Here is a 25743-nt window from a genome sequence, read left to right on the forward strand (position 1 = left end):
AACGAAGCCATCAAGATGAAAATGAGCCTCATCGCTGAAGATGATTTTGTTCGAAAAATAAGCATCCACTTGTTGTTGTTCCATAATCCATTCAACGAACTCTCTTCGCTGTGTGTGGTCAGTAGGCTTCAGTTCTTGAGTCAATTGAACTTTGTAAGCATAAAGATGCAAATCTTTCGTGAGAATACGCTGTAGAGAGCTTCTCGAAATGCCCAATTCAAGACCACGGTGCCGAATTGATGTTCCTGGACTCTCAGCAACACTCTCACGAACTGCTTCGATGTTTTCTGTTGAACGACGGCCAGAGTGTATAAGATCACTAATTGATCCAGTTTCCTTGAATTTTTTAATTAATCTATTCACAGTTGATGAAGTTAAATCACTATTCCGACCATATTTTGTACAAAAATTGCGAACTGTAGCTGCCAAACCTTCATTATTTTTAAAATATTGCTCAACAATGAAAATGTGTTATTCTTTCATGTAGCGCTCCATTTTTAATAACCCTGAACTGTCAGCTGTCACGCTGTCTTTTTTATCTCGTTGGCAACACTTTACCGCACAAATGGCGCTAAATTTAAATCTTGCGTGAATTTTGGGACACCCTGTACAAAGAAACAAGCTACATTACAATCTACACTCAACGGACAAAACACAGAGATACCCACCTAACAGCATGTTGTTCCTCCTCTAGTGCAATTAACAGCCAGTACTCTCCAAGGCATTGACTCCACCAGATGCCAGAGGGTTGCTGGAAGTAATTTCAGCCATGCCTGTTGCAACATTGTCCACAACTATGCCTTAGACATTGGTTCCGGATACATGAATTTTATGTCTTGCTCTACAGCACCCAGAGAGATTAGATCCAATTTAAATACCTTGGGGCCACTGGATGGTCCCAAACTCAGATGAGTGGCCCAGTGGGGTGGTGCATTGCTCTGCTGAAACAGACAATCAGCTGCAGGATGCATGAAGGCCATGAAAGCGTGTAGGTGATCAGCAAGCACATTCTGGTAGCTTGCAGCATTTAAGGACCTCTTCTTAAATGCTGTACTAAGAGGACCTAATGTGTCATGTGAGAAGATTCCTCAAGCTATCACAGAGCCACTATCTCACTGAACAGAGCCGACCTGGCATGACGGGGCCATGGCCTCATGCTGTTGATGCCACACTTGCACCCTCCTGCCAGCTTGGTACAACTGATAATGGAATACATCAGACCACACGACTCTGGTCCACTCTTCAGAGGTCCAGTTTTGATGGTCCCAACACCAGACAAGGCACAATGGCTGATGATGAGCTGTCAACAGTGGTACATGATTAGGGCTTCAGCTTAATTTGCAAGCAAGTGAAAAAACTTCCATCTATCTCTAATCCAGAGAATTTTTATAATAAGGGGATACACTTTTTTTCTACTTGTATACAAGAAATATATAACTTCTGCATTAATTCAACTGTCTGTATTAATTCAGAATAGAGCCGCTCTACCTCAGTGATAGGTGTTTGCCTGTTGCTGGGTATTGTCATTTCTGAGGTGCCTGTCCTAGAGTGATTCAGGTCAGGAGTGATCCTTTAAGGTCACTCAGTGAGATTTAGAGTGATCTTGTCAATCACTCAGTTTTTGGAGAGGTATCCCTATCCCCCCCCCACACCTTAACAGTACCTCAATAAAGGTTGAAACAGATCTGGGTTTCAACCTTTCCCATAATGCATTGTATTATACACACTAGAGAGGGATGTGGGTTTTTGCATTAAGGGATACCAAGGAAACTGATGTGAAGCCATCAGCCTCTATATACAAGTAGCCTAGTAGTGACGATACTTCATGTGCAAGCTTTGTTTGCTTACACTTGGATAAAGGATAAAAACAAGGATACAATTTCTTGGCAAGTTTAATTTAATTTGTAACCAAGTGAAAACAACTTTCTACATCAACTGTTTAAAGTAACAGAGAAGGTCATCAACAGTCAGCTTCTTCAATCTACATCACCCACCTCTGGACATGTGCCATGGAAAATGTTTGGAGAAACGTTTACTGTTATTCTTGAATTTCCAAGATATTTGATAGGGTATGGCATTGAGAACTACTCAGAGTCTACTTTTTGGGACACCCTATCAAATATCTTGAATTTCCAAGATATTTGATAGGGTATGGCATTGAGGACTACTCAGAGTCTACTCTTTAGGATTAAATCAGGGAATACTTGTAGACTCTGAGACTACTCTTAGAGGCAACTTGGATTGCCAGTTTTCTCTAAGATTGATCAATGTTTGCAAGTAATGATGGAGGGTATTTTCTCTTCATATTTTCTGATTAAGACAACTGTTCTTTTTCACCAACCTTCTTCCAAACATGAATAAAAGCACCTTCTCTCACTGATCAGAAATCTTATACACAATTCTGCTGATGATAGCACTCACCACTTATCCTACTCATATGACAAGACAAACTTTGTAGTGCTCAAACATCTCAAGCTTCCAGATCTTCAATAAGTTCTCTAAATACTGATCTGCACATCGTCCCGCAGTGAGGCAATAACAACCTAGTCAGTTTTGTCTGTTTTCTCACCAAAAAAAAAAAAAAAAAAAAAATCTCAGTTTTTCTCCTGTTACCTTTGCTAATGCTCACCTCAATAGCCCAAAACCTGATTTATCTTCTCAGCCTGATTAGTCCTGGCATAATGGCCTCCAAAACAGCTTAGCATCATTTTTTTTTTTTTTGCTCTAATTGTTATTCTTCATCTGTCCTGCTAATTTTTCTGTAGAAATCCCAAATCTACCTAACCCCCTCAGAAAAGTACTCTCACATTGTGAATGGAATCCAAAACTTCACTGAAATTTCTTGATCTGTTCAGAGTGGGACAGTTTAGTTGTCTGATGATCCACCCACTCTTTCAGACTCACTTCAATGGTCAGTTTCACATTATGTTCTTTACAGATATTTCCATAACTGCTGTTCAATAGAACAGACATCCATCATTTCTGTTAAACCTACAATAACATGGGCAACAGCTGCCCAACACTATCTTACAGTTGAACTGGTGAATTACTAGACCTGTTACTACCATTCAAATTTCATTTCATCTGCCTCAGTTCTGTGGGACAGCCTTAAAACAAAGTATTCTAAAAAGACTACAACCTCCAGCTCTTCAAAAATAATATCAACAGATTATTTTGCTACTGATCCCAGTCCACACACACACAGCATTTATTATCATCATCATCATCATTAGACCTTCATGGAATCCAAAGAGTCATTGTGGGAGGTGGTCCCACTGTCACACACACACACACCAATTATGCTGTGCCTTACATGCATTTGCCATCTCCACACTACCACACTCTCAGGTGAAAAAATGCTCCTTACCCTATTTTGTCACCCTCCTTATACAGCTTTCAGAAATGGCCTCTTATCTCCCAGTTCTATGAAAATCTCAATCATAACCCTTCCCACCACCACCACCTTCCTCTTCCCATCCAATAGATTCTGTAAACTGCATTCCCTCAAATCTGTCTTCAAACTGAACATTTCAGAGACCCAAAAAATACTCTCATCCATTGTCTTTGGACCTTTTCCGATATCTCTTTATAATTTTGAAAATCAGGTGACCAAATATGTGCACAATAATTCATCACACACACACACACACATTCTTATGGCTGGCCACCATTGAAGTGACTTGATGGTCACTCTTACCAACTGGAGGAAGATTTGACACTCCATTTATGACAACCTCTGATGATAGGATCAAATCCAAGACCCTTGATCTGCATGTGCCCTCTGTTACATACTGCCTAAGGTAGCTTGTCCCTCAAAAATTGAAGAAATTCAATCTCTTTGCCACCCAGATGCTGTTTCTGCATTCCAATCTATAATCACAATAATTAACATCACCCATAATGATCACCTTTTTCTTATCTGTCAGGAAAATTTTCCTATACATTTCGTGTTCACTGCCCTCCACATTACCAGGCCTATAGCAACACCCAACTAAATATTTTATCCTGCCCTCCTCTATCCTTGCAGCATACTGTCTCAAAACCACTGCCAACATTTGCCTCTTGAATCTCCACCTTGAGTGGACATAACTCATCTTCTACCATTAACAACACCACCCCTCCTTTTCTATCCTGCCTGTCTTCATGAAAAACATATTCACTTCCTCCATTTCTATTATGGTCAGGATGTCATCCTCATCCAACATGTCTCAATTATACCAGTACTGTTTGGGTTAATGAACTTAGTCAATGCAACAGTTTCATTCTTCATGTTTTGGATACTTCTGGCATTCGTATACAAACATAATAGCTCATTTCTGGTTCCATACCAAGATGCAACTTCTCCATACTTCATTCTAACCATTCCTCTCTACTGTGGCCAATCATATAATCCTTTCCCAGAACAAAATATTTCCCCCCTTAACACTGCAGCCATCTTAATTCTTTCTTGTCTACTCATACATTCACTTCTGAATCCAACATACATGCTTCTCATGCAGTGTGCCTTATCTGTTACTCATCTCTCCACTCATAAGTTGTCCTATTCTACTTTTCTGCTCTTCCATATCTCCTCAGATCATCTGTTCACTGCAGTCATTAGTCTCTCTTCTAGCAATAGTCCCTCCAGTTGATTCACACCAAAACCATTTATATGGAGTTCCATCTCTCTCTCACATGGTTCCTTCCATTCCTCAAATTCATTCCACATGACCAGATAATGTACTTCTCACACAGCTCTTCTAGAATAAAATTCATAATCTTTGCTTGCCTTCTCAATTCATGACTGTCATCTCTAGACAATACACTAACTTTCTTGCCCCACTCTTGCCTTTTATTCTTCCCGACAACCTTCTGGTATCCATTCTCTCATTCTTTTTGTTACTAACCAAATCATTTGGATAGTAACAAGAGTCCTACTTGCCACATGGCTTCTTGTGTGTGGAAGTGAGATAAAAAAAATCTTCATTTTTAATATGATTCTGTCACTGATACCATCTATTTGCTCCTCTAATTTTTTTTTCTCAGAACTCTGTGGTCTTTACTGATCATCTTATTTCTAATCCCATTCAGCTAATATTTGGAAGAGTTTAGATAGGCTGGCTTATGAAACAAACTCAATCTCATTCAGGAGAAGGATAAGCTCAGTGAACATTTACCTCATAACAAATTAGTTGTTAATATACTTTCACCAAGTCCAAACTGAACATTCTGTCAAGGGGTTTTAATTTTGCATTATCACCAAGTAGGATTCCCAAGGTGGATATCATGGTTAGTATGGATAAAGGACTTGAAAGCTCTGAAAGACATAGCATACTTTATTCATATAAAGACAGCTTCCATATCTCTTTGCCAAAACTTTCAGAATAAAAACTCTTTGAAAATGGAATGGTTAGCTCTACAGAATATCAGACAGGATGAACAGATTGTAGTCTTGAAAGAAGAGCAAATAAGGGCAATACAACACTATTATGAATGCAATAGAATACACTGAAAAAAAATACAAATTCTCTAAATGAAATAGCTCTACAAAACTTTATTTCATCTCAGCATAGGAATGTGACAATAAAGTTCCAAAAATACACAAGCAAGACATACTACTAAGACTAATTGTAGATGGTAGATATTCTCCAACTTCCATGTCAATGTATTTAGTGAAATCCTGTAAGCTCTAAATCAGCAAATCATTTTTACAGGAAACATACACTTCATTGAACATACAAAAGATCTTACAGTAGAACTAACTGACCTACTTGCAGGTCTTGACATCGTTAATTAGTTGACCAATACCTAGAGTAAAAATTATACATTTACTGTGAGATCTCTTTCCACTGGATACCATGGAACTTTTTAAGCATTGTATCAACATCTTTAAATTCTAAGAAATTTTGAACAGAAAGAAGGACTAGTAATGCACTCCTCTCTGTCTCTGGTGCAGTACAGTAACGAGGGTATGAAGCACATGTGGCAAGTGTCTAACTTGCACCCCCCCCCACCAACCCAAAACTGACAAAAATTTTGAAAAATTGAAATATAACAAGTTAAATTTTACTAAATGCAATATGTTAAATACTTACTATTAGCCCCATCAAAATGAGTTCCAGTGTGTTGCAGAATTTGTGTGTCTAAAGCGCCGTATTGCCAAAATTTAAAAATACAATATAAAATAGCGGACTTTTATATCTATTTATTTATTTTTAACATTTTTTACATTTTGCTCCCCAAACCTAGTTGCGCCCGCAGCGGGTGCCTCTTTCGTCAACACCCTCATTACGGCACTGCTCTGATGCCACAGACTTGTTTATGAAATGGTTTAAATATCATTGGTGAAAATAACTTTTTGCTGATGATATTTTCATTGATTGGCCTAGCTCTACTAACCAATTACAAGAATTTCTTATTCCTAAACAATTTTCACATTAGTATCAAATTCACCTTTGAATTAGAAAGCAACAGATCATTACCATTTTTAGACAAGTCTGTAGAGATATCTTAGAGGAAGCCAACTCATGCTAGATGATACTTACACACCATATCTTATCATCACCATTCAAGCACAAAAAAAGCAGCATCATACAAACCCTAAGAGCTCAGTTACTTCAATTCCAAACCAGCAAACATCGACTATTGTTCTATATAGTTGACATACATAGGATGGTCAACAAAATCCTATGTAAATTCCCCCATCCCCCAGATGAACATGACAAACAAGTTTCAGAGGAGCAGCAATTCTTCCCTATATTTGGTCAGTAACAGACATGATTTCAAATTTGCTACTTCAACAGGGTATCAAAGTTACCTTCTACCCCTTAACAAGATTTCTAATCTCCTTAAGTCTCCAAAACCCTGCCATCCATCATTTAAAAAAATCTGACATTTATAAGATCACCTTTAGCTGTGGGTTGTGTTACATAGGACAGACTTGTAAGGTCAGGAGAGATACATATGTCCAAAAATTTCAAAGGCATGGAGAAAGAAAGGCAACACAAATCAGAGTAGCAACACATACAATGGAAACCAAACATGTAGTATTACGTCAGTGAACTAAAATGATCCATACAGATTACAGTTTCTAGTCAAGAGTGTTAGAAGAGTCAGTGGAAATGATAAAACATCCACAACAGTTGACAAGAAACAAGGCATGATATTAGATATTACACCAAGTATGGTCTTTTCTCATAAAACATCTAGCACACATGGAAGCCAGTGGTGCACATAATATCATCAAACCAGCACGTGTCTACATAGCACAAGTGCATATTCCACTATTACTTTCTTTTTCAAATATTGATACTGTGGTCATTATCTGTTTGAAGCTTAATATTTTATTTTATTCACTATATCTCCAGATGATGTTACACGGTTTATTTCACAAAACTAATCGAGTGTTTGAATAAACATTTTTTACTATCAAGTTATTATTATTATTACCCCAAAACCTCATGGAGTCAAAGACTCATCTGGGAGGTCCTTTTATCACACACAGCTCATCATACCATGCCTTGAATACATTCAAACTCCTTGCAGACGCTACATTCTCAGGCAAGGCATTCCAATCATTCACAACTCTGGACGAAAAAAACCCGCCTCTCACTCTCACCCTCTTTATACAGTTTCCAGGGATGACCTCTGGTTCTCCCCTGATCTCCCACTATTTTCTGTAGAACTTCTCCAGCATTGATCCTATAACAACCCCTTACCAACTTGTATGTCTCTATCATATCTCCCCTCTTTCTCCTGTCCACCAGACTCTGCAAATTACATCTTCTCAATCTTTCCTCATACTCGACATTCCAGAGGTCAGAAACTACCTTAGTCAATTGCCTTTGGACCCTTTCCAACATCTCTTCATCCTTCTGAAAACCAGGTGACCAAATCTGGGCACAATAGTCCATGTGTGGCCTAATGAAAGCCTTATACAACGGAACAAGAATCTCCCTACTTCTACAAGTCAATGTCAGCATCATTCCAGAAGTCTTTGTGTTGTCTTCAAAATATTATGGCTGTACCCTAAATTTCAGATCCTTATCCACTATCACCCCCAGATTTCTTATTTCTTCCACCTCCAACAATATATCCTTACGAAGCACAAATTCTGCATCCCATCTTTGTTTTCCAAATTTTAAAACCTTACATTTTGCAACATTGAAGTCACATCCCCATTTCCATGCCCAATCACTCAATTTATTCAATGTTGAAAGTTTATTTTTCACTTGGTTAGAATATAATAAATTTAGTTTAATCCTTTATCCAAGTGTGAGCAAACAAAGTTTGCGCCTGAAAGTATCTTCAGGACTGAGGTAAGGTGGTACACACCAGGGCAACTTGTTGCAAAGGTGGAGCAAGCTACCAATACTCCTGTCTCAGTATCTCCTATAATGCAAAACACATCTCCTTGCGGATATGTCTAATGTTATGCATTAAGTGAAGGGCCACTACCCAGACTAGTTTCGACCTTTATTGAGGTCTCTTCAGTGGGAGCCAGGCCCAAGCTGAGATACCAGGCAGAAGCATTCGCAGGTCAAACTAAATTTATAAATTTAGTTTAATCCTTTATCCAAGTGTGAGCAAACAAAGTTTGCTCACACTTGGATAAAGGATTAAACTAAATTTATTATATTCTAACCAAGTGAAAAATAAACTTTCAACATCTTTCTCTAAATCCAGAGTAATTTATTAAAAATGGGTGGCACACCATTTGGCAACTTCTATAGGTAGAGATGACCTGCGAATGCTTCTGCCTGGTATCTCAGCTTGGGCCTGGCTCCCACTGAAGAGACCTCAATAAAGGTCGAAACTAGTCTGGGTAGTGGCCCTTCCCTTAATGCATAACATTAGACATATCTGCAAGGAGATGTGTTTTGCATTATAGGAGATACTGAGACAGGAGTATTGGTAGCTTGCTCCACCTTTGCAACAAGTTGCCCTGGTGTGTACCACCTTACCTCAGTCCTGAAGATACTTTCAGGCGCAAACTTTGTTTGCTCACACTTGGATAAAGGATTAAACTAAATTTATTATATTCTAACCAAGTGAAAAATAAACTTTCAACATCTTTCTCTAAATCCAGAGTAATTTATTAAAAATGGGTGGCACACCATTTGGCAACTTCTATAGGTAGAGATGACCTGCGAATGCTTCTGCCTGGTATCTCAGCTTGGGCCTGGCTCCCACTGAAGAGACCTCAATAAAGGTCGAAACTAGTCTGGGTAGTGGCCCTTCCCTTAATGCATAACATTAGACATATCCGCAAGGAGATGTGTTTTGCATTATAGGAGATACTGAGACAGGAGTATTGGTAGCTTGCTCCACCTTTGCAACAAGTTGCCCTGGTGTGTACCACCTTACCTCAGTCCTGAAGATACTTTCAGGCGCAAACTTTGTTTGCTCACACTTGGATAAAGGATTAAACTAAATTTATTACAATTTATTCAATCTTCTTGTAAGACCACAACATCTTCACTACTCTTCATGGTTCGTCCCAACTTTGTATCAACTGAATATCTCCATCCAAATCTTCACCTATATCATTAACATACAAGTTAAACAGTAATGGCCCCAAAACAGACCCCTGAGGCACTCCACTAGTGACTTTACTTTTCTTGGATATCGCTCCCCCATACACAACTTGTTGATACCTGTTAGATAGCCAGTCTCCAATACAATGCACTAATCTAATATCCAACCCCATCTGCTCTAGTTTGACTATCAATTTATCATGAGGTACTCTATCAAAAGCCTTTGTGAAATCCAAGTATATTACTGTGTATCCTTCTCCTCTATCCAAGGAAGCAGTTACTGTAAGTTGTTCTATATAATGGCATTACAATTTCATCATGTCTTCACACCATGGAAGCCTTTGCAATGAAATTTGCCATTGAAAATTCAATTGTTGTTTCCATGCTCCTGCCTATTTTCATAGGTTGTCTTTTTAGTTGATTTTCATAAACTTGAATTATTTTGAAGTATAACATCATCTGCATAAAGAGTCATATGTAATGCCACTTCCCTTTATAATATGAAATATATAAATGATGAATAACAGTGAAAATAACATGCATTCTTGTCTCAACACCTGATTTAACATCAAGTCTTCCTGTGCCTCTTTAAATTCTAACAGCTGAATACAGCTTATGCCATAGCTCATTTTGTACAATTTCCCATTTACAGCATATACCTATAGTTTTGAACAGCTTTTCTCTTGGCACCTTGCCATATGCTTTTTTTATATCTACAAAATTAAAACACAGAACCTGTTGAGAAATCCTTGGAATCTATTTGTTTTAAAGTAACAAGTTTCTGAATGCATACATAATCATTTGTATTGACAATAATAATATTATTAAAGTAACAAAAATATACAGACACTAAAAATAACAAAAACCTAGATATTATTTTTGAGCTTATTTCCAAAAATAATTTTAAAGAAACTGCTTATTAAAGCCATATTTTGATGAAGATTGTTGCATACATACTACTGTGTGACATACTCTAAAGTGAAATTAAGTCACTGCATCAGGATTTATAAATATACATATGCAGGTGGCCTCCTATACTAAAAATAGTAATAGCACTACCAAAGTAACAAGAGACTAAAAGAAATAAAAATAAACAGCTATGAATGTCTAGGCTCATTTCCATGAACAGAGCTTACCTTTTTCACATCGTAAACCAGTTCTACCCAAAGGACAGTAGCAATCAAATCCGCCACCAGGTTTATTTATACACCGACCTTCTCCACAAACACCAGGATAACAAGCTTCTCCCACCTTTTCACAATCATGACCAGAGAAACCAGGTGGACAAATGCACTTATAACCAGTTGTAGTTATGGCTTCCTGACATACACCTCCATGTAAGCAAGGGTTTCCTGAACACGTTTCACAAGTTGTTACACCATAACTCTCAGCATCTTTCAGCAGATCATGAAGAACATTTCCAGTTTTCATATGGCTCATACACCCTATTTTATCAAAAATAGGAGTAAAGAATTTACTAAAAAGATTATATAGTATTATTGCCATTTTATATTTATATTACATTAAGAAGAATTAATATTGCAATTTACTAAACTTCCAGATTTTGGTACTCCATAAAAACCTCACTAGAAATAAAATACACATCAATAAACAATGGTTATTCTGACAGATAGTTATGAGGTAACCAACATAAAAACCAATTGTTTTTCAGGAAATAACATATACTAAAATATTAATTATAATAATTAATAATTTACTATTTTACTTCAGCCATGTTACATTGCCATCATCAGGGATCACAAAAACAATGATATGTGCATGCAGGCAACACTGTGCAAATGGTGCTGAAAAAAGGCAACCGAAGTCAGGCCAAGAGTCCTAAATGCCCCCCCTCTCTTAGTAGGCTAGATTGTGTGATCTTGGTTGTTGGGCTGATTTGGAAAGTTTTTCAAGACTGAGGCAGATTCAAGGTATAGCCTCTCATATTTGTATTTGCAATGGTGTAACAGAGTGTCCTACTTCCAGCATATGCTGTCATGGGTCTAAGCATGGTCAGCAAGTCCTGAGTAGCTGTGATGGTGGAACAGGATATAGTCCTTGTGTTCAGAAATTCTGATATTGGCTGTCCTGCCTGTTTGGTCATAGTAGGACAGTTTGCAACTGCAAGGGACATGGTAGGTCTAGGGAATGTGGCTGGTCTTTAGTGGAGTAGATAAGGGATGCCAAGTTTTATGTGGTCTGTAAGTGATTGTAAAGTTGTATTTCCTTAGGATTTTTGCCACTTTTCTGGATGTCCTCAGGACATATGGAATGGTGATAGATCTTGAACAATCTCTGCTGTGAAGGGTTTTTTTATATTTTTTTGAAGATTTTAGCTATTGGCAAAGAAAGTGATGACTAACTCAGTATTAGGGCACTGTTATCAGAAATGATTAATTTTGTCCTGTTATAGAGTTTTTATAATCCCATCAGGCTGGCATGTAATCAGAGTGTTTAGAAATGGGAGATGTTTCCCTTTTCTAAGGTAACCTGGATCCTGGGGTGCTGATTGTTCAGATATGTTAAGAAGTGGAGCATATCCATGCTACATGTCAAATGGAGAACACATCATCTATAAACCCAGTCAGTGGTTTACTTAGGGCAGAGTTTAAGGCTTTTTCTTCAAAGGTCTCCATGAGGAAGTTTATGTTTATATGGATTTTTGGTAGTCCATAAATCTGGGGGATTTAGCTTGTTTGTGACTTTTACAGGCCAAGAGGTAACCTTTTTAAGGAGCCTATGGAGTGTTCTGATCTGTGTATTGGCGGGATCATAGTCTATAGGAAGGTAGACAGTGAGATCGAGAAGTAAGGAAGCAAGCTTACCTACAAAATCTAATGTGGTTTAAAACCATAGTGGCATTTCACTTATCCACTTTGGTAATTACTATTCTGTTATTGACTTTTTTGATTATTATTGATTGTTTATTCTATAACTATTCTGTTGTTGCTACTCTGCAAGAAATTAAAAACAACAACAGAATAGTGATTACCAAAGCATATAAGGGAAATGCCACTGTGGTTTTAAATTAGATTACACAGGTAAGCTTGACTCCTTACTTCTCAATCACACTACCTACCTACCTATAGACTATGACACTACGAATACACAGATTAGATCAGAATACTCCATAGGCTCCTTAAAAAGGTTACCTCTTGGCCCGTGGAAGTCACAAATAAACTAAAATCATATAACTCTAGGATACATGGACTACCAAAAATCCATAAACAAAATGTACCATTATATCCCATTGTGGATGGATTGATTTATTCACATACAAATTAGCAAAACATTTAGCCATAATTCTTATACAATATACTAACAATACACCTTCACACATAAAAAAAAAACTAGCCCACTTTAAAGCCATTAGAAAAAACCCACTCCAACACACTGACATAATGGTCAGTTTTGATGTCTCCTCTTTATTCACTTATGTCCCACTCAAAGATACCTTAAACCTTATTCAAGACATTTCCTCCTGATATCTCAGTCCTGTTTCAGTTCACCATGAACTGCCAGCCTTGTTGGCCAAGTGGTTAGCATATCTGCTCTTTAGCCATAAGGCTGCAGGTTCGAATTCCGCTATGGCATGGATGTTTGTGATTGTCTGTGAAAATACTAGTGGTGGTGAGCAGTAGATGGCATTGGTGTAGTTGCAGTTCGTTGTAGTTGGTGGATTGAGTGGTGGAGATAGAGTGTCCTCCCTAGATGAGTCTTTGGACTCCCTGGAGATGTCACGTAATAATAACTCAGGCGCTTGGCAAGGAAAATTCTACAGACAGGTAGGAGGGAGCCATAGGTTCTCCACTTTCTCTCCCTGCCCCACAGCAAAATTTTCATGGAGACTTTGAAGAAAAAACTTTAAACTCTGCCCCAAATGAACCCACCGACTGGCTATGCTATGTAGATGATATGTTCTCCTTGTGTAGAGGCTTAAGTGCTGTGAGGACATTATGTTGGAGGTTTAATGGATTTTTTACAACACTCAAAAAGAATTAAAATAGAATTTAATACTTCCTATATTTCGTCCTAGTCACTAGTAACCACATACACAGAACTTTCCTCTCCTAGGGTATGGTATGACACAGAACTAGGGTATGGTGATGGCATTTTTAAATTCTTGTTGACGAGAGGGACGGGGAATGGGGGAGGAATTGATTATTTTTTTGATGCTGTGTTCGCTGTAGCCATTGGAGAGGAAAGTTCTGTGTATGTGGTTAAGCTAAGTAGTGAGGGCGGTTCCACTGGAACAAAGATTGTGGGCTCTCTTGGTAAGGGTTTTAATGATGCCATATTGTTGTGACGGGTGGTGGTGGGAGAGTTTGTGAATGTATCTGCCCGTGTGTGGGTACCCACACACACAGGCAGCAATCTTTGCTGAGCCCACAATCTTTGTTCCAGTGGAACCGCCCTCACTACTGAGCTTAACCACATACACAGAACTTTCCTCTCCAATGGCTACAGCGAACACAGCATCAAAAAAATAATCAATTCCTCCCCCATTCCCCGTCCCTCTCATCAACAAGAATTTAAAAATGCCATCACCATACCCTACATCCGTGGCACTTCAGAAAAAATAGCCAAGATACTAAAAAAGTATAACCTACACACAGCATATAAGCCCTACCGCAAACTGGCTACCCTTATCCGTTCTACGAAAGATCAGCTCCCTCCTCTCTCTCTGCCTGGAGTTTATAAAGTACCCTGTTCCTATAAGCTTGCGTACTTTGGACAGACAGGCAGATCAGCATCCATCCGCCTAGAGGAACACAAATCGTACATCGTTAAACACAACTATGGCCATTCAGGCTTGGCTGACCATGTTTTGGACACCACCCACAGAGTATCATGGAAGAAAACCACCATGCTCCACCACAGCAAATTCAAGAAAGAGAGACTTTTCTTAGAAGCAGCAGTAGCTCTCAAAAACCAACCAAATCTTAACAAATACGGTTGCATTAAGCTTCCGAAGATTTGGGAAACAGTCATCACCAGAGGTCCCACCTTACATTCCAGGCCACCTACAACTGCCCTTAGAGGGCGCTCCACCTAGATAGGACTTTGTCACCCACGTGGTTGGGCTTAGTATTGTAAGTTTTTGTGTGCATGTTACATTAATTGTCTTTGTAATCCCCGTAGATGTCCCCTAGCGACTAGGACGAAATATAGGAAGTATTAAATTCTATTTTAATTCTTTTTGAGTGTTGTAAAAAATCCATTAAACCTCCAACATGATATGTTCTCCATTTGACCACTTAGCCTGGATATGCTCCGCATTTTCTTAACACATCTAAAAAATAAGCACCCCAGGATCCAGGTTACCTTAGAAAAGAAAAACATCTCCCATTTCTAAACACTCTGATTACATACCAGCCTGATGGATCCCTGGCATTCTCCATCTACAGAAAACACATACATATGGTAGATAGATTCACCAGCAGTCACCCCCCCCCCAACAATGTGGGATTATAAAAACTCTCTATAACAGGGGAAAATTAATCAGTTCTCATAACGCCCTAACTACTGAGTTAAACACTTTCTGGCATTCATCTGGCAGTGAGTGGGAAGCCATCTGGCATGAGAGAGGTTAACAAGATCAAATACATATAGGGTGTTGTTACAGATTTAGTAGATCTGTTGCTAGTGATGAAGATATGCATCATCAAATAACGAGTGCAGAAAGAGTAATCATAATGGGGGAGGGACTTTACTTATCTAAACATCGATTGGGTAGCAGTAAAATCTCATGAAAATAATGAAATGGAATTTATTGAGCTGCTGTGAGACAACTCAATCAGCATGTGACAGAAGGAACTCAAGGTCAAAGAGTGTTAAATTTGATTATTACTGTCAGAGGGGATTTCAGTTAAAGATGTGGCTATCCTGCCTCTGATTAGTGACAGTGACCATGTGGTATTACTTGGGAAATGGCTAAGTTTATGAATAACCAACTGACTAATCCTTACCCTTGGAAATGCCTCAATTACTGGTATGTGAAATATTGGATTACAATATTTAAATTTCAAACTTCTGTGCTTTTAATAAACAATTCAATATTAAAACTAGCTTCCCTTTTCTGATCTTCAAAAGATTAAATTTATCCATTATTAATACCTGGAGTACTGATACACCCTGCCAGTGTAACTGATACATGCATAACCACCAAGTAAGTCCAAATAAATGTATCTCAATTTAGTTACTGGCAAAGTACTCAACTACTTTTGACAACCCATTCCATTCATTCACCACTCTCCAAGTAAAAATATCTAGTCCTTACACTTTTACTAACCACACACCTATTAGTGACCATTGTTTCCTTCCTTAAAAATTTTAAAAAACCTTTTCTGCATTAATCTTTAAAACCCTGGTGTGTTTCTCTCTCATAATCCACACACACACACACACACACACACACACACACACACCTTCAAATCTATCCTCATAGGCAGCATTCCACAGACCTTTCAGGCCATCTTGGTCATTTGCCTCTAGATCCTCTCCATCAGGCTTTTCATATCTAAAAAACTCACGTGACCAAACTTCCACAGAGTAATCAAGACCTCCCTCCTCTACTTGACATTGTTTTGTTTGATATCTAAGTAATATTTTGATTTATTTTGTACACTTCTGAACTTTAACATCTTGTCCCCCCCCCCAAAAAAAATCACTAATCCTCACTTTCCTGCAGTCAGTACAATATTTTCATACATTAACAGTCATCATTATCCTTTACCTACACCATCAAGCTATTTAAATAGCTATATTTAAGCTGGTAAATCAAGATTTCTACATTACTTTATTAACTATTTTATTATTACGGGCATAGTCAGTAGACTCATCGCTGGTGACCCAAACTATCAAAACAATATGTATCATATCTCTTCTTGAATTCATTTACAGATGAAGAACTCACAACCGAGTCAATCAATGCATTCCATTCATTCACCACCCTCCAGGCGAAAAACCTTGTTAACCACACTTTTCCTTAATTTCCAGGAATGACCTCTCGTTCTTCCCTTACTATCACACAGCTAAAATATTTCCCCAGCATCAATCTTATAAAAACCTTTTAGTAATTTAAATGTTTCTATCATATCCCCTCTTCTCCACCTATCAACCAACCTTTGCAATCCACAAGCACTCAATCTATCAATGTAGGGAACATTTTTTACATCACTCACCAACTCAGTCACTCTCCTCTGAACGCTCTCCACAACCTCCTCATCTCCAAGGAATCCAGGTGACCAGACTTGAGCACAGTAATCCAAATGTGGAAGTATCAACACCTTATAAATGGGAATAATAACTTCTTTATCTCTGGATGTTAGTGTGTTCTTCAATAACCAAGTAATCCTATGTGCAAATCTTGGATACCTTAGCAATGTGTCCTCTGAACTTCATCTCCCTATCCACCAACACCCTAAAGTCCCTAGCCTCATCAATCTCTTGGAGTACTGTTCCATCAATGTAGTACACAGCTGTTAATCTTGTAATCCCAAAATGCATAACTTTACACTTTTCCACATTGAACTAACATCCATTACCTTTTGCCCATTTTGCCAGTTTATTTAAATCTTCTTGCAAACTCTCAACATCAGCTTGATTTTTTTATTGTGCCCCAACTTTGCATCATCAGCAAATAACTGAATTTCTCCCTTCAAGTCATTTCCTATATCACTTACGTACAAATTAAACAACAGCCCAAGCACAGAGCCCTGAGGCACACCCACTGGTCACCTGCCTCATCCTGAACTCTGCTCCTCCATATACCACTTTCTGGTATCTCTCCCCGAGCCATTCTCTTATCCATATCACCAGTTTAGTATCCATCCCCAGCTGCTCCAATTTGCACAACAGTATTCCATGGGGTATCCTGTCAAAAGCCTTAGCAAAATCCAGAAGTAAATTTCCATCGATAGTTTTATAGTATCAGCAAATAACTGGATATTTCTCTGAAAATTATTCCATATATCATTATCATAATATAAATTAAACAGTAATCCCCAATATAGAGTCCTTTGGCACTGATTACCTTCATTCCTCTGGATTCTATTCTGATTTCTGTTTGCCACTCCAACCCCTTCATATCCACCTACGAGCTTCATAACCATTCACATTTGATCCAACTTACAAAATAGACTTGCATGCAGCATCCTCCTACCAGATGCCTTTGCAAACTCCTGAATAATCTATCCTTTGCAAACTATTATGGTCCCTTTTCCTTTACCCAATTCAACTGCCAGTCCTATTCACAAAGCTGTGCAGTCTCCCATAGAGTATCATAATCCTATCCACTAATTCTGGAATTGTGCTCTTAACTAACCTTTCCAAATACCATCATCACCACTACCATTCCTAAGATACTAATCCAACTGTAATTTACTACTTCTGTTTTGGAGTCGCCTTTATGTAACAAATTATTTTGTGCTCTTTACATTTGCTCTAATCTCACCAGAACTAAGACTTACAAACAGCTTGGTAAGAGGTACAGCCAATCGTCTTACACATTTTTGTGTAAGAGAATTGGTTATGCCTTTGACTAAGTGTATACTTAGCACCCGTTTGTCTATTCACACAGTAGACTGCCACATCAGCAAATGTCATATCTGTACCTAGATGATAAACCTTTGAAAAGTTATCTACTTAGTAACTCAAACATTTCTTCTGTTTCTGATACCTTCCATCAGCATGCAATAAAGCTATACTTCCATAATCATTCTTCCTCTTACTTGTGATTAGCAAAAGATTTCTGGAATTTCCTCTTGCCTTACTATTACTCATGAGTGTACTAATAATCTTTTTCTTTACATTCCCTCCTCAATGTTTTCTTTTTTGCAGCCCCTAGTTAATGATGCTACTCATCCATTAAACTCCACATACTTTATACTCCTAACTCTCAGCAAATCTCTAACACTGCTTTCTTCAAACATTACCTGGCCATTTTCCATGTTGTACTATTGACATACCCTTCCCCTTGTCAATTCTTATGCTATGGAACTGCTTCAAATTGTCTCCTAAGTTTGTCATAATCACCAGCTGTGTAGTGTCGCAGATACACCTTATTTGCAAAATCTGCATGCTAACAAACCTCATAGGACAAGAGTGCATGATTACTCTTCAATCAGAGGCAGACTAGACACCTTGGTTACCATATCCACTCTCAAACCATAGGTCCCCATCCCCTCAGTCACATGCAGTTTTAGATAATTATCTCTTATTTCCATTTATATTTCATAATGAACACTTTCCAATTATGTCCTTATAGTTCAGATCATCATAGATATCTAGCTATATTTTATCCTGGTGACCTCTATCCACCAGATATCCTAAAATGAACTATCTCACTCAGTTCTGAATTCCTCATGATTAACTTCTACTTTTGCTGGTTGTAATTCTGCATCTATCACCATAATATCCCTGCTCCAGTCCTGTTTCCTATTTTCTTCATGGATGCAATACCCATTACAATCTACATCGTATTTACAGACTGCACATAAATGGTTTTGGTATTAGGTGTCTAGAGAGAGCTTTGTTGAGTGACCATGCTGAAGTACAAATTCAAGAAAACTTAAGTATTCAGGGTGAAAGCAGTTGTGTGTGTGTGTGTGTGTGTGTGTGTGTGTGTGTGTGTGTGTGTGTGTGTGTGTGTGTGTGTGTGTGTGTGTGTAAGTAAAGGCACCCCATGAGATGAGTGAGCTTATCTCTTATTCTTTTTGGCTGCAGTTTATCTGCTATCATCAGATGAACCTCCCTTCCTCCATCTTATTTTCTCTATCTTCCCTGAAAGATACAGCTGATGATAGCAGATGAACTGAAGCCAAAAAGAATAGGAGATAGGTGGGAGAGTGGCTATTCATTTGAAGCAGTCTGGTGTGAGATCAATGCCAGCAAGACAAAATAAAGTCGGTTGTTGCTATAGACCTGGTTCCAGGGATGATCTGGAAAACATGCATCAGCAAATTAGTACAATGAGTGCAGGTCGAGCGATTATTATGTAGGAATTCAACTATGGAGATATAAACTATAAGGAAGGAAGATCACATGGCAGGAAGTATATGGAATTTATGCACTTACTGAGAGAATTATTTGAGTCAACATGTGATGGAGTGGACTAGGGATAAGACTACTGGACATGGTCATAGGATCAGAAGAGCTATCCATAACCAAGGTGTCCACATTGCCTCTGATTAATGAAAATGACCATGTGGTCTTGATTTGGGAGCTTGTAAAACCTGAGGAATATTATGTCAAGAAGGGGGGGGGGCATGTGGAACAACAAGGCAGGTGATTATGACAAGCTTAGGAGGAAGCGCTTAAATCTGTTCCTATAGCATAAAACACTACAAAGAAAAGATGTCAGTAGTGCATGGGAGATAGTTAAGGGGCATCTAGAGGAAGCAATATTAAATTATATACCTAAGGTAAGGAGGATTAATTAGGCAGGAAGTAGATGGATGAATAATATCATTAAGCATAGGATTCAGATGAAGAAAATGCTGTGGAGGGTACATAAGGAGAAAGGTGACCAGTAAACTCATAAACAGTATAGGAGTCAGGGAAGAAAAGTGACCAGCTTGGTAAAGAAGGCAAAATTAGATGACTAGAAGAATCTAGCCAAGCAGGCAAAAGGAAATCCCAAAGAGTTTTTTCATTATGTGGCAAGTAAGAGGAAGAATGACTATGGCAGATTAATGAGTGCTGATGGTGATGAGGCGACAGAAGCAGATAAAATAGTTGAGTTATTGAGCGACCACTTTGCAAGGATATATCATCAAGGGTGTTGCTTTATCACATACTGCTTAAGACAGTTGTCTCTCAAAAACTGAAGAAATTCACTCTCCTTATTTCTGCACACTATCTTCTCCTCCTCTTTCCAATTCACATTTTTGTAATTAAAATTTCCCATTAGGGTCACCTTTCTTGTACATTTCCAACATATTTTCACATTTCACAGTCACTGCCCTCCACACTTCCAGGCCTATCATAACATTCTAATGGATATACTATTAATTTCAACTTCACATGATATCATTACTTGGAAGATAATAATAGCAGCCACATTGTTCAAAAATATATATTTATTCAAGTGCACATTCAGATATCTATAATTCTGACGTTTTACCTCATAATTTGCTCACATTATATATAGAATGAAAAATATTAGGCAAGACAAGTATGATCATTCCATTTTGTCCCATTGTAGTGCCAGAGGACACTAGGTTGGGTGTTAAGAGGAGGGGTGTTATGCAAGACTAAAAACTTGCAGTAGATCATGGTCTGAGTTGTCAAGGGGAGAGGTAACTTCTACAATATGTCTGGAAGGAGAACTAGTTAAAAAAGATCAAGGATACTGGGAGAGTGGAGGAGATTATCTGAAAATTCAGTAGGTAGCTGCACGATTTGCGTTAGATCCTTGCTTATAGCAAAAACTTTCACATCATGTCCAGCTTCATCTACGTTATTGGAGAATGGAAGCCAGTTGGAGTTGTGAACATTCAGGTTACTTAGGATGATGACTTCGCTGTTTGGGTAGCTGGAACTGTATATGGTCGAGTTTATTGGAGAGGAAGATGAAGTGTTTGTGACAGAGTTTTGAAACTGGTAAATACAGCGTGCGTGTGTGTGTGTGTGTGATGGAATGTGGAGTAGCGTGTCAGTGGTGTGTAATGTCATGGAAGGTGAAGTAGTTGGTGGTGTATAATGTAATGTCATGAAATTCAGAGCAGTGTCAGTGGTATGTAATGTAATGTAATATCAGTAGTGTGTGGAAGATGTATGTGAAGATGTAAAACTGACTAATAAGTTCAAGTACAGCATTAATAATTTGAATATCTTGCTTTGTAACATGAAGAAAAGTACTGGATTCTTACCTATAAAACCTCTTGCAAAGCCAGACTGCCTAGGAATAATGCTGAAATCAGGTACTGCACCAAGGTACAGTGGTTCAATGAGATCCAATCCAAGGAAACGACCATGAGCAGTTCCTGTGACTTCTGGTTGGCTGTCAACTCTCAGAACACCTATGATATAATAAACACTTGTACATTCTGAAAATGTAAATATTACCATAAATTAATGATAATATTACAGAATAGACAGAAATTCTCATAACATTTCATACCCTGTAAAGCAGTGTATTCCAAACTGTGCACCAGAGCACTGCAGCAAACTAACTTTTTGCATATTATTTTTTAAGTTTTTTGGAAACAATTAGCAGCTTGGATCTAACTACTTAATGAATGGAACTGTTAGGTATTTCTTTTGGCCTAGGGGTGCCACGAAAAAATTACTGAGACACAAGGTGGTGGTATTTAACTAAGTGATGTAACATATCTACTACAGAGAATGTCCAATAAGGCAAGAATGGTAACTATCGCATGTTATATTCAGACAATAATGATTAGAGACAGAAGGCACAAGCAAACATACCTGAAGAATCAGTTATGCAAATATGGTAATTAATAGAATATGAATAATGTAGAATGCTCTCAAACCATGCAATGTACAGCTGTTAAAATAAATAATTACAGCAAACCACATTATGAAGAACGTCTCATAAAGGGATAACTTTAGCCCATCAAGACCTGCAGTAATCTCACATTCATTCATCATAATGGGAGAGCAATTTGCTAGTTGAATAATTGAAGTGTTGGATAACTGAAGGTCCAATTACATGATACTGCACCAAAAATCAGTTGGAAAGCTAACCCATTTAAGGATTGAAGGTTTGTTCATTTGAAGGTATTATAACTCCAAACAAAACTAAATTAACAAAGGATGTTTATTAACTGGCTTATATTTCACTGGATTTCAAACTAGTATCTTCAGAGCAAAACATGTTAGTTTACATGTGATAACGAATCAGTGAAACAATTCAAATTGTAATGGGCAAAATATCTCAAGTGCTAATTTAGTACTCTCTAATGTTGCATAAAAAGTATCAAAATTGTTTAACAGTTGATCTTTAGATGACAGTCTTCCAAATTTTTCGCAGATTAATGCAGTCATACTTGTTAAGGTTAAGAGAATGCTTCATGGCCACTGCTGACTAAAAATAGTCTATCTGACCTGTAATGAATTCTGTATAGCATATTGGTTTTCTTCCATCTAATCCTGGTGAAGAGATGTTCAATGCATGGTCAGTCTTGAATGGCCATAATAATGCTGTCAAATGTGTTTATGTTCTCCAAGCTGGATGTTAATAGATCTTCCTGACTGTCCATAGTCATCTAAGTCACTTATAAGTCACTGTTATAAACCATGTTTAGATATTTTTCAATATCTGAGGATAACCATGGTAGGTTACCTGCCTAAAAATCAGTTAAGATAACAATGCCCTAACTACTGAACTTAACCATATCCTTAACATCTTCTTAGCCAATGGTTACAACCTCCAAAAAATCCAAAAAATATTAAAACCAGTTAACCACAACCCCCACCTCTCCTTTCATAGTGGAGACTACTCTAAATCTATCACCATTCCATATATCTGAAAAACTAACAAAAATCCTAAGAAAATATGATCTCACAACTAGTTACAAATCACATAAGAAACTGGCATCTCTTATCCATTCCACCACAGACTAGTCACCTCCCCCTAGACCTACCTGAAGTATACCAGGTCCTTTGCAGTTGCAAACAGTTCTACTAATGCCAAACAGGCAGGACAGTCTGTATCAGGACTACGTCCAGTTCCACCAATACAGCCACTCAGGACTTGCTGACCCACCACAGAATATGCTGGAAGAAGGCCACTTTATTACACTGCAGCAAGTACAAGCACAAAAGATTATTCCTTGAATCAGGCTTCACTTTTCAGTTTTAGCAATATCCACATCAGACATCCATGATGTGTCACATCACTATCCTCATCAAAATCCAGCACAATCAAAGCTCTTATCCTATTGCTCCAATGAGGTATCCTGACAACACAAGAAATATATTTTACAAAGTCCACCTCTCTATCTAATGGCTTCAACCATATCACTATCCCATATGTTAAAGGTGTATTTGAATGCATTTCCAAATTAGTGAGAAGCATTAGAATCAAAGTAGCCATCAGGATGATCAAAAAACTTGCCTATATTCTAAGCACTTCAAAAGACACACATTGCATTTCCTTTTTGTCCTACCCTAGTATTTATCAAATTCTTTGCTTTATGGTCTCTCTTTTACTTTGGACCAAAACTGACAGATTGGTATTTGTTTTTCACAAGAGATATAAACTATATTAAATTTCATGAGCCTGAACAATTCAGACTCCCTGAACATGCCATCTTCTCGAAGCATAGGGTTATTTGGAAGAAGGCTAAAGTGATACATAAAAGCTGTTTTCTTATGAAATCGTTTGTCAAGAGAGCTGCGAAACTTTACTCCATTGCCCTAATCTAATCTAAACAGATACCCCCCTTAGCTCATCAGATCTGTTTAGATTCAGAGGCAAATCCACATATTTTATATGTTAATAAGAGCAATTTCCCACAGTTATGGGAAATTGTTCTTATTAACAAGGCTCATACTAACTGTTTTTTATTAATTTTATTTTTTTTTAAACGGATGACTAGAGAAATTAAACAGGAATTGCATATGAAAAAGTGATTATGGAAGACAAAGAGAGAGCTGGAGAACATTTGCATATGGAATATAAGGCTCAGGCTAGGAAGGTGACTTATATAACCTGAGCCTTATATAACCAATGCTGATTGACATAGTTGAGCTATTTATTATTATTTGATGCCACCTCCAAGGAGTCCAAAGACTCATCCAGGGTGGGCACCTACTATAGAACTCTTCATCTCCATTATCTGCACCAATGCCATCTACTGCCCTCCACCAACACTAATATTTTTTGTCTGTAAATTGTGTGTTCTGAGCTGATTTCTTTGTATGCAAGATGAAAAAGCTGAGTTTCTGGGAGAAAAAACCCTGCTACTTCCATATGAGATTGGATATGATCACTTTATTGATGTGTTCCATTCTGGTACAGCAAGCTTTATTCCTAGAGGGATAAAGAATGTTGAAGTGCTAAAAGTGAATGAAGAGGATGTATTCTGAATACTGAATATGCTAGTAAAGCAGAGGGGGATGGTGGAATTTAGCCACATTTTAAGGGATGTGCTGTGGAACTGACCACCATTTGCCTGGTTGTTTAATGAAATGTCTGTCAATGAGACATATTCCTGGAGAGTAGAAAAAGGGTATTTCTTACTGTAGGTGTTAAGATTTTGGAGAAATTGGTAGGAATCCTAACTAGCTACTCAAAAAAAAAGTGCTAAAGAAACTTATTTTCTAATGAACAATCCCATGATAACCTGGAAATTAATTACAAAAGCACAGTATCTTCAACATACATTGGCAACATATCAAGAAAGATAGCTCAAGTATTAAAATCAGTCAACATCAGAACAACCCTCAAATCAGTTAAAACATTATAAAGTTTACTATGCTCTATGAAAGACAACATTCCTTTTTATAAGGAATTTTATTAAGAAATTGAGAGAACGAATGAAACTGGAAACAGCGTGATGCAGGAATTGAAACTGGCGGAAGGAAATGAAATTGAGAGAACGAATAAAACTGGAAATGGCATAATGAAGGAATCGAAAGTGGAAAAAATCGAAAGAATGAATATTAGCGAAAGTTAGATGCATGTTGGACCGAAAGTACGGAAGAAAAGAAGGATGAATGAGAGTGAAAGTGAGAAGAGGGGTGGGGTCAAGAGTTAGAAAATTAGGAAGACTGAATGATAGAGAGAATGTAAAGCGAGATTTGGAAGTTGAATTGGATTGGATGAGGAAAGAGATGAAATGGATGCGGAATGAAATTAAGAAAATTCGAGTAAAAAATATTAAAACAAATCATGATGGCAAGAAAGAGTTAACGAAAGATGAGTGAGTGGCGTTGTATGGCAATTCCATTATGAAAGGTGTGCTGGATGATAAGATGCATAAGGTATGTTTTCCAGGTGGTAAAATGAGTAGACTGATTGAGGCATTGGATATGAGGAGGGAGCGAGCAAAGCAATTAATGGTTTTAATCAGTACAGAGGACAAAGAGAGTGTCAGAATGGATATCAGGAGGCTGCTTAGAAGGATAAAAGAGAATAGCGTGACAGGAAAGGGTGGTCAGCATGTTGCCTAGCTATGACTGTGGAGAGATGAGGTGGAGAGCAAGGATTATGATTGATATGCTGGTTGAAATGCATGAGGTGACGGGAGTGAAGTTT

General features: G+C 37.9%; 1 protein-coding gene across 6 annotated transcripts in view; it reads right to left on the reverse strand.

Annotated features, from left to right (window-relative positions):
• Positions 1-25743, reverse strand: part of LOC150109418 (basement membrane-specific heparan sulfate proteoglycan core protein-like) — a 1783738-nt gene that overhangs the window by 137705 nt on the left and 1620290 nt on the right. For all 6 annotated transcript variants that reach the window (XM_090413063.1, XM_090413041.1, XM_090413033.1 and 3 more), the window contains 2 exons: positions 21389-21538; positions 10652-10960 (listed from right to left, as the gene is read on the reverse strand). In XM_090413063.1, the coding sequence (XP_090269189.1) occupies positions 10652-10960; positions 21389-21538 (459 nt within the window). The remainder of the gene's footprint in view (positions 1-10651; positions 10961-21388; positions 21539-25743) is intronic.

The sequence above is a fragment of the Typopeltis vanoorti genome, chromosome 2, assembly GCF_054136105.1.
Source record: "Typopeltis vanoorti isolate ZY-2024b chromosome 2, IOZ_Tvanoo_1.0, whole genome shotgun sequence".
In the NCBI taxonomy this organism is placed as follows: domain Eukaryota; kingdom Metazoa; phylum Arthropoda; class Arachnida; order Uropygi; family Thelyphonidae; genus Typopeltis; species Typopeltis vanoorti.